At 38.8% G+C, this 11,071-nt stretch overlaps 1 protein-coding gene across 1 annotated transcript; it reads left to right on the top strand.

Annotated features, from left to right (window-relative positions):
* The first annotated feature begins 6,154 nt into the window (after nt 1–6,154).
* MRPL50 (mitochondrial ribosomal protein L50) lies at nt 6,155–10,721 on the top strand. Its single transcript, XM_044657010.1, has 2 exons — nt 6,155–6,255; nt 10,061–10,721. Exons 1-2 carry the CDS (start codon nt 6,164–6,166, stop codon nt 10,449–10,451), a joined length of 483 nt encoding a protein of 160 aa, XP_044512945.1. The 5' UTR covers nt 6,155–6,163; the 3' UTR covers nt 10,452–10,721.
* Nucleotides 10,722–11,071: the final 350 nt, after the last annotated feature.

The following is an 11,071-nucleotide window of genomic DNA, read 5'->3' as shown; positions in this document are numbered from 1 at the left end:
GGAAATTAAGGCAATCATTAAAAACTATTTTGCCCAATTATATGGCAATAAATATAACAATTTAGGAGATATGGACGAATATTTTCGAAAATATAAACTTCCTAGATTAACAGCAGAAGAAATAGAATACCTAAATAATCCCATACCAGAAAAAGAAATTGAACAAGCCATCAAAGAACTCCCTAAGAAAAAATCGCCAGGGCCTGATGGATTCACAAGTGAATTCTATCAGACATTCAAAGAGCAACTAATCTCAATACTATTCAAATTATTTGATATGATAAGCAAAGAAGGAGTCCTACCAAATTCCTTTTATGACACAAATATGGTACTGATTCCAAAGCCAGGGAGATCAAAAACAGAGAAAGAAAACTACAGACCAATCTCCCTAATGAACATAGATGCAAAAATCTTGAATAGAATTACTAGCAAAGAGACTCCAGCAAGTAATTAAGAAGATCATTCACCATGATCAGGTGGGATTTATACCAGGAATGCAAGGTTGGTTCTCAACATTAGGAAAACCATCCACATAATTGACCATATCAACAGTCTAACAAACAAAAATCACATGATCATCTCAATAGATGCTGAAAAAGCCTTTGACAAAATACAGCATCCATTCCTATTGAAAACACTGAAAAGTATAGAAATAGAAGGACCTTTCCTAAAAATAATAAACAGTATATACCTAAAACCATCAACAAACATCATATGCAATGGGGATAAATTAGAAGCCTTCCCAATAAGATCAGGAGTAAAACAAGGATGCCCATTATCACCTCTATTATTCAACATAGTACTAGAAACACTAGCAGTTGCAATTAGAGAAGAAAAAGAAATTGAAAGTATCAAAATAGGCAAGGAGGAGACTAAGCTATCACTCTTTGCAGATGATGGTCTACTTAAAAAATCATAGAGAATCAACTAAGAAGCTTGTAGAAATAATCAACAACTTTAGCAAAGTTGCAGGATACAAAATAATTGCAATAAATCATCAGCATTTCTATACATTTACAACACACTAGAGCAGCAAGAAGTAGAAAGAGAAACACCATTTAAAATCACCCTAGACAATATAAAATACTTAGGAATCTATCTACCAAAACAAACACAGCAATTATATGAAAACAACTACAAAACACTTTCCAAACAAATAAAACTGGATTTAAACAATTGGAAAGCCATTGATTGCTCATGGGTAGGACGAGCTAACATAATAAAAATGACAATTCTACCCAAAATAATTTACCTATTTAGCGCCATACCTATCAAGCTACCAAAAAACTTCTTTGCTGAATTAGAAAAAACCATAACAAATTTCATTTGGAATAACAAAAGATCAAGAATATCAAGGGAAATAATGAAAAAAAAAATGTGAAGGAAGGGGGCCTAGCAGTACCAGATATTAAACTATACTATAAAGCAGCAGTCATCAAAACAATATGGTACTGGTTAAGAGATAGAAGGGAGGATCAATGGAATAGACTTGGGGTTAATGACGTCAGCAAGACAGTGTATGATAAACCCAAAGAGCCCAACTTTTGGGACATGAATCCACTATTTGACAAAAAATGCTGGGAAATTTGGAAAACAATATGGGAGAGATTAGGTCTAGATCAACATCTCACACCCTACACCAAGATAAATTCAGAATGGGTGAACAACTTGAATATAAGAGGGAAACTATAAACAAGTTAAGTGAACACAGAATAGTTTACTTGTCAGATCTGTGGGAAAGGAAAGACTTTAAAACCAAGCAAGAGTTAGAGAAAGTTACAAAATGTAAATTAAATTGTTTTGATTATATTAAACTAAAAAGTTTTTGTACAAACAAAAACAATGTAGTCAAAATCAGAAGGGAAACAACAAATTGGGAAAAAATCTTTATAATGAAAAACTCTGACAGGGGTCTAATTACTCAAATATACAAGGAGTTAAAGCAATTGTATAAAAAATCAAGCCATTCCCCAATTGATAAATGGGCAAGAGACATGAATAGGCAATTTTCAGGTAAAGAAATCAAAAGTATCAATAAGTACATGATAAAGTGTTCTAAAGAGCTAATAATTAGAGAAATGCAAATCAAAACAACTCTGAGGTATCACCTCACACCTAGCAGAATGGCTAAAATGAAAGAAGGGGAGAGTAAGGAATGCTGGAGGGGATGTGGCAAAATTGGGACATTAATGCATTGCTGGTGGAGCTGTGAACTGATCCAACCATTTTGGCTGTGAATTTGGAACTATGCTCAAAGGGCTATAAAAGAATGCCTGCCCTTTGATCCAGCCATACCATTGTTGGGTTTGTACCCCAAAGAGATCATAGATAAACAGACTTGTATGAAAATATTCATAGCCGCACTTTTTGTGGTGGCAACAAACTGGAAAAGGAGGGTATGTCCTTCAATTGGGGAATGGCTGAACAAACTGTGGTATATGCGGGTGATGGAATACTATTGTGCTAAAAGGAATAATAAACTGGAAGAGTTCCGGGCGAACTGGAAAGACCTCCAGGAATTGATGCAGAGTGAAAGGAGCAGAGCCAGAAGAACATTGTACACAGAGACTGATATACTGTGGTAAAATTGAATGTAATGGGCTTCTGTAGCAGCAGCAATGCAATGACCCAGGACACCTCTGAGGGATTTATGGTAAAGATGCTACCCACATTCAGAGGAAGGACTGCAGGAGAGGAAACATATAAGAAAAGCAACTGCTTGAACGCATGGGTTGGGGTGGACATGATTGGGGATGTGGACTCGAAACTACCACACCAATGCAACCACCAACAATTTGGAAATAGGTCTTGATCAAGGACACATGACAAAACCAGTAGAAATGTGCGTCGGCCATGGGTGAGTGGAGTGCGGGGGGTGAAGGTGAAAGTTGGAGCATGAATCATGTAACCATGTTAAAAATGATTATTAACAAATGTTTAAATTAAAAAAAATGAGTAAAATTTATTCTGTGGAAGGGAGAAGACAAGTTACGGGATGACCAGGAGAGACTCCCAGGGGAATCTAACCTAACTCAAAATGCCAGGGTACAGGTTTAATACATATAATTGTGATAAGACAAAGAAATATAAGCATAACAATGGTAAAGTTTCCTTAGTGACAAGTCAGTTTGTCCAGCATCAAATTGTCTGGATCAGAGGGCTTCATGACCTGGATGTGATGCAAGTTTGAATTTGCCCCATCTCAAGGACCATTCAGACTGTTTGTTTTGAACTGGTTCAGTGTTTTTTTTTTTTTTCTTTTAACCCTTACCTTCCATCTTAAACTCAATACTGTGCCTTGGTTACAAGACAGAAGAGTGGTAAGGGCTGGGCAATGGTGGTTAAGTGACTTGCCCAGGGTCACAAAGCTAGGAAGTATCTAAGGCTTGATTTGAACCTAGGACCTCCTATCTCTAGGCCTGGCTCTTAATCTACTGAGTCACCTAGCAGCTCCCTGGTTCAGTGGTTTTGACAGAAAAAGACAGACAGTAGAAAAATTCACTCTGAGTGTACTGTGCAAAAATAATATACTCAATGAACTGATTATAGATATAAACTGATTAGATACTCTGTTTGCTGTGCTTACAAAATATCTTCAGTTTATATAAGTAAAGTGAAGCTCATAAGTGAACTTCTCTTCAGGGCCAGGTGCAAGGACACTAAGGAGACTCTTGTTATACAAAAAATAAACAATTTATTGAGAATATAATTATAAAAAAGGATTTCTAACTCTAAGGTATTCTAACTCCACCCAAATAAAACTCCGTGGTTCAGCAAGGAACCGCTTCTCCTGTTTTCACAGGCTACACTGATCCTTCCTGATCTGACTAACCCAAATTTTCTCTATTCTTTAATAAACTAACATTATTATCCTTATAGTATATGTCTTAACTTTGTCTGTAAGTTATAAAAATTACAAAGGCTAGCTGGATGAGCCTCAGCAAGAACCAAGTTAGGACTTTAAACTTAGCCAACTCAGAGTCCAAACCAAAGACCAGGTCTTTCTTTGGTTTTTGAGATAAAACAATTTTTGAAACAGCAACAGACAGCCCCTAGTGTTTCCCAAGTTGGAAAAGGAAATTACTCAGCTCCTTCAGGTTTTTCTCTTCTTTCCTTTTACCTCAGACAGTGAGGAGAAAGAAAAAAGAAGATGCCATCTGCTCCCAGCACTCCGAGAGAGCCCAAAAGCCACACCCAGAGAGAGTAACTGCCACAGAAAACCTATACTGTCAACATTGAAAACTGACACTCTTGTCTCAAATCTGTTTCAAACTCCAATTCTTTCTCAAGCCAGCTTCTCTACTCATCTCTAAACTAATATAACAAGACAATTTCTGCCATCATCCTTATACCTAGCAGTCCCCTAGTTCAGTGGTTTTGACAGTAAGAGACTGACAGCAGCAAAATTCACTCTGAACTACTACTGTACAAAGGACTGTTTTTATGCCAAGATCATAGCACATCTCAGTTGGAGTTTTGTTCAGATGCTAAGTCTGGATCTGGAGAACAAGAAAAGTCAGGAAAATGAGAGGCATTACCAAGTAATTAATTTGGGTGTCCTGACAGTTGGGAAGGAGAGGAGAGCAGGCTCTGCAACGACTGATATAAAAAGCAAAAGGCAGCAATAAAGGATTATAGGAATATGAGCTAACAGAATAAGAACCTGTTGTTTCTCAGCTTTAAAGTTTGAAGTTGTTGAGGTTCATAGTTTAGGTTCAGGGCTTAAGGACATCATTCCTTTGAGATTTTCCAAGGGATAAGATTTTGTTCTCTCTTTTGGGCCCTGGACAAAGCATTTCTACTTCCTGTTTCCAGAGTCACATAGTGGAGTATGGGACTAAATCTTGGAGCAAAAGTCATGACTGTATACTCAAATCTCAATAATCTCTGAAATAAATCAACAAATTAGTTCTGTTAAGTCAAATCTACTGCTCAGGAAGGTGGCAGAAACTGTCACATTAGGGCAGCATATAAAACAAAACAATACAAAAGGATAGCTGAGTAGATAGAAACATAACAGCAGCAGACTTAAAATCAGGACACCTGGGTTCTAAAAGTCTGGAACATGTGATACCAACCATCTTCCTGAGCTTATTTAATAAAGAGCTTTTTAAACCTTACAACTATGTAGAAAAAAATATGACTTATTAGTCAAGAGAAGAGAGAGAGAGATGCAACTATATTGTTGTTCAGTCATTTTCAGTTGTGTCCTTTGGGTTATTGTGAGGATCAAAGGGCACATGCCCACAACAACCTTGTGGGATTAAATGCTATTATTCTCCCCATTTCAAAGATGTGTAAACTGATGTCAAGAGACTTGCCATGAGACATCTAAGTAAGTTTTCCAGACTCTTTCCTGCCTCTCACACAACTACTCTTAAGTAAAAAAAAAATTTTTTGCTTTTGTTTTTTTAAGGCCCGTTGTTTTTTCAACAAAACAAAAAAACAAAAAAAGTTTTTTCAACTTGGAAAACGTTGGGAACCGCTGCTCCTTTGCCTTAATTTCCGAGTTCTCCCAGTCCTTGTCTCTCTTACAGACCTTCCTTTTCTTCCTCTCTAATTTATTCCTCAGCTTCCGAGGTGCCTGGGGAAGAGTCAGCAATCTGAGGTCAGGGGACTTGGGCTCAAAATGGAGCTCTGCCTCTTACTATCTGACTGATCCGGGGGCAGAAGGCTTAGCCTGGGCTATTCACGTGGGCTTGTTTACCCATCTGCAAAACTCTGGGGATTAGACTCTATAGGCGACTTAGAAGGCTAAATCTATGACGTAATTATTGGTGCCCCTCCTTTGTCCCTCCTACTATGGTCCGATTCCTCCTCTAGAATAGAATTGAGGGAATGAGTGTTTTACTTGCCTCCTGAATAAAGTATAAACTTAACGGGTTCATTACAGAACTTTTCTCCTGTTCCTCCAGGGACTTTCTGCTCTAGCTCCGGGAGCACCAACTGTTCATTCTGCACAGAAGCCTCTGCCCTTAAGGAGTGCTCAGTACTGGACTACAACTTCCATCATGCCCCGCCGCTTCGTGCAGGGTTCTTAGACTACAATTCCCAGCATGCATGCCGAGAGTGAGCGCGGTTCCTCTCCCCACGTCGATTGGTCTCTGTGGCGGCGCACGACAGGGGCGGAGTTAGCTCTTCACCTTCACGCCCCTCGACTGTCATGGCGGCCCCCCTTGGAATCCACTTGTCTTGCGGGAGATTCACGAGGACGATCTTTAGGACCCCATATCGGGCCCTATGGGGCCAGGACAGGTAGAAACCCATAGCCGAAAGGGCTCGACCGCCCTCTGGAGGGAACCAAAGTCTCGGACCAGGCCGAGAAGGGTAAAGGGACGGGGAAAGTAGATTCGGAATACATGCCTTGTGACCTGAGACAAATCGCTCCCCCTCTCTGGGCCTCGGTTTCCCTATTTATACAGTTAGGGGCTCGACTCCCATCGGAAAATATCCCCAAAGTCTTGTCTGTCTCCACAGCTTTAGATTCTGTAATGAGAATAGCTCTGCTACCAACGGCCCTCTCCCTTCCACTTCCCCATTTCCCCTCTAGATTAGACTAGCTATAAAATGGGTTCAACCAACATCATAGACCGTTCCGGTCAGAGGGCCCTTGGATATCATTAGCCCAATTTTGTTTTTATACTTGGGGAAGTTGAGGCTCTGAGAGCAAGTGACTTATACGGGGTCACCCTGGGGATTGTTGACAAAATCAGTCCTAGAACCCAGGCCCCTTGACTTCCCGGACCAGGGCCTTTTCCGCTGTCTCGGTTTCCCCCGAACCATTCCTTTAGTCAAAGATATTTTCCCAATTACATGCAATAACAATTTTCAACGTACATTTTCCGAAATTAAATGGTGTCTCCTAGTTTTTTCCAGTGGTGATCTTAACATTTCCTACTTAGAAAGTTGTTAGGGAGGCCAAATGCAGTAAATATGGAATATTTTGAAAATTGCAATCAGTGTGAGGATATAAAAACATAGTTTTAGACACTCAGGTCTTCATTAATGAATGACTGAATGAATCTTTGTTCTTCCCCATTAATTTACCCCTCCTTGCTTTATACTTCCTCAGAATACCACATCTGATCCTCAGTTTCTGTCTCTGGAGAATTTCTCAGGACTAGATCATCTTTAAAGTTTTCAAGTACTCCATGGTCTGTCAGTTTATATCTTAAAAGTTAGAGCTAGAACTCAAAGGTCATTTGGTCAGTCCCTTTCATTTTTACAATTGAGGAAACTGAAGCCCAGGGAGATTCAGTGAGTTGCCCAGGGGCACACAGTTTCAGAGGTGGAATTTGAACCAAAGTCCTCTGATTCTGAAGCCTAATCTATAATAACCTCTAAGTAAGCCCACTATACTTTTAATTTTTTCCTTTTCAGTACTATCAAGCCATTTCCTGGCAATATTCTCTAGTCTTACTGTATATCCTCAGTGAAAAGGAATGACAGGTGATCAATGACTCTTATATTGTCATATTCTACTAGTCTGATTGCAAGATTAAGGAATAAGCCATTTTAATCCTTGCTGTAGCTTGGACACTATAGCCTTGGAGACGTTTTTCAAGTTTTCTGCTTTTTGTCTTCTCTGTATGAAGAGTTAAGTTGCCAGAATCCACTGGTAATAAGAAGCCTTTGTGTAAAATTGTCCTCTCCAAGAGAGCAAGTTACTAGAAAAAGGTCACTACTTATAAGATCTGTTGAATGGATGCATACCATTTAAATATTTTTGATGGAAACGACTGCTATATTAACTATCTGATTTTGGGCCAGTTAACAAATATTCAAGTGTCTGCTATGTTTAGCCTTGCACTATATGATATAGAATACAAGTGAAGTATCATTCATGATCCTTGCCCACAAGAGACTTTTTTTTTTTTTCAGGTTTTTTTTTTTTAAACCCTTAATTTCGGTGTATTGTCTCATAGGTGGAAGAGTGGTAAGGGTGGGCAATGGGGGTCAAGTGACTTGCCCAGGGTCACACAGCTGGGAAGTGGCTGAGGCTGGGTTTGAACCTAGGACCTCTGGTCTCTAGGCCTGACTCTCACTCCACTGAGCTACCCAGCTGCCCTCCACAAGAGACTTTTGATACAGTTGGAAAAGTAAAATGTAAGCCCATGAAACATCATTATAGTTATTTGTTGAAATTTGTGTTTCAAAAATGGGGGTGGAGGTCAGGAGGGCAAAGCAACTGTGAGCAAGGTCAGAAAAGCACAGGTTTGGGGAATAGGTACTAATCTAGTTTGAAGGACAGTGTTTGGGAACTAATAAGACTTTGAGGCTAGGAATCACATAATTTCACCCTTATTTGCAATTTTCAATGTATTTCCACATATATTATACCATTTGATTGTTCCAGTAACATTGTGAGCTCCTAATAGCTCTGTTTCCTACTTTACAAGAGGAAAATTGATGTTTGAGGTCTATGCTCAGCACTGGATACAAAGATGAAAAGTTGGTCTGGACTGATGAGATTGTATGCAGATTGGGACTCCCATGTAATTTTTTAAATGACTTGGTTAGAATTTTTGAACTGCTGCACAGTTCGATTATATTACTACTCATATCAAAAACCTTTAATATTTACTGAGTACAGAATAAAATTATAGCCATGATATGCCTTTCCATGACTCTTAGTGTGATCTGCAAGTTTTTTCTTTATCTTATGACCATACCACAGTTCTGCCCACATCTTTTAATTCATGTTGTTACTGTTGCTTAAAAATTTGTTCCTTTCTCTCCACTGCCTGTAAAGGTTTTCTATAACTGTCTAGGTAGACTTTTGTTGAGGAAAATTAAAATACTGTGCTGCATTATTTAGAAACCAATATTTGTGATCCATCCTTTTACTTATTTTGACAGAAACCACTTCTGAAGGGTAGGCAGTATCTGAAGAGGGGTGATAGACTTAGATGGTAACTTGCAGTCCCCAAGTTCATTGGGCTGGGAACTAGCTTCTATTTACAGCTAGCACCAAAAGCCAGCTTTGTTTTGCTTTTTCTAATCAAAGTTAAGGGTAACCTGCATGCATGGGGGAGATCAAACCAAAAGAAACCTGACTGAGATGGCTTATGTTTTTCCAGCCAGGATTGCTAGAGGCAGCTGTGTCTCCTAAAATAACTTAAAGACAAGAAAGGGGTTTAATCAATCACATCTGAAGGCCAGCCCACTTTCCCTGCCTTCATATGATACTTTTCACCTGCCCTCCTCTATTCTCCCAAAAGAAGTAATAGGGAAGAACTGAAAACTATTAACCCACCTCCTCATCAACATGCCCTCCAATCAAGATTGCCTTGCCTTTGCTTGGGGAGATCCAAATGATGTACTGTAGACCAATCAGAAGGAAGGTACATCTAAGTTTATACCCTGTTCTGTCCTCACTCTGGCTCTTTTGGTACAAGTGCAGGCAGGCCAGAGACCCCATTATTAACAGGTTTGTTGCCCTATTAATAAATAATATCTTGCATAGGGAATTGCCTCAGTTTACTTATTTGCCAAATTTCACTCACATCATTGCCCTACTTTCTAGGATTCCGAATATTCATGTTCTTTGACTTTTCTCTCCTCTGACCTTTACTACTATAGTCTTTACTATTTGCCAGTATTTCATGTCTATTAGTCCCATCTTCCTGAGTAAATTGGTAAAGTTCCTGAAGTCAGGGATCCTGTCTTATTCTCATCTCTTTCCAAGAACAAATTGATTTCAAATAACAGGATAAATTTTTTTTTAATCTTCATTAATGTCTTAGTTTCAGCAATGCCGTGGTCTAGGCTAGTAATGGTGAACCTTTTAGAGACCAAATGCCCAAACTGCAACCTTCATGCTGCATGTAAGCCCCCCCACCTTACCACAGACAGTGTAGGGAAGAAGCACTCCCATTGAGCTGCTAGGCAGAGGAGTATGTGTGGAGAGAGAGGGGAGTAGCCCCCTCTGGCATGCATGTCATAAGTTCACCAACATGGGTCTAGGCATTTAAAATGTTTTTTAATCCTAACAATATTATTAGTAGGAAGGATAATAATCACTGTCATCGCTCTTTATTTATTTATTTATTTATTTTAGAAAGAAGCAGGAAGAGGTAAAGGAGCCTGAGAATGTAGTTGAGATGAAAGATGAACCTATTCTGGAATGTCCACCACCACGAAGTCGAAAATACATTCCTCCTGAGGATCTCCAGAGTCGTTTAGAATCTCATGTCAGGGAAGTTTTTGGTACATCCCTCAACAATGATTGGCAAGAAACCATCTTGGAAAAGAGTCAACTAAAGTTTTTTCTCTTAGCACAGCTGGCTGAAGAATTTGGCCATGCAGTACCCAACTCTAGGCTTCATCAGATGCACAGTGTTAAGGATGTTGCTCATTTCTATAGCATCCCTGTGCAGGATGGAACGAAATTTGATGAGATTAGCTCTAGACAGTTGCCTTCCAACTTGAAAATCAGCTGGGATTATTAAAGCAAATTGAATTTGAATTTTATTTTTTTCCCTAAAGGAGAGAGAGACTTCTCATCAACCTTTTAAAAACTTAACATCATGTGAAATTTTTCTGCTAGAGCTCTTATTTCCAGGAAGAACATATTTTTGATTTACAAGTGAATTCATGTGTTAAAAAAAAGTGAGCATGAAAGGAATTTTTACTTTCCTGCTAGAACAATTTTCTTTCCTGTACTTTATGGAATCAGATGACTTATGTTCTGCCCTGATTATGTGTTTGTTTAATAAATACTTGTTGAATTGAATTGATTTGAATTGGTGGATATCTTTCTATTTTCAGAGAGGAATGAGTTTGAAACAGTCATAATTTTAGTTATAATTTTTCTTTCTGGATTCCCTCCTTCTGTATTTTATGTTTTGCTTATCTCTATGGGCACAAGAAAATGTTAACTGGGCAATCCAAATTAGTGTGCAATCTAGAGCAGTACCAGTTACTCAACTTTAAAACACTGGGCTAGGCCAAGTGTCAGGAATACCTGAGTTCATATCTGGCTTCAGACAATTATTTGCTATGTCTCAACTGAGACAAAATGAAGATAATATTAGCACCTACCTCCAAGGGTTTTGTTTTTCAAATGAGA

The sequence above is a fragment of the Gracilinanus agilis genome, chromosome 1 (assembly GCF_016433145.1).
Source record: "Gracilinanus agilis isolate LMUSP501 chromosome 1, AgileGrace, whole genome shotgun sequence".
In the NCBI taxonomy this organism is placed as follows: domain Eukaryota; kingdom Metazoa; phylum Chordata; class Mammalia; order Didelphimorphia; family Didelphidae; genus Gracilinanus; species Gracilinanus agilis.
Note: the sequence above shows the minus strand (reverse complement) of the source record. Positions and strands in the feature narration are given on the sequence as shown.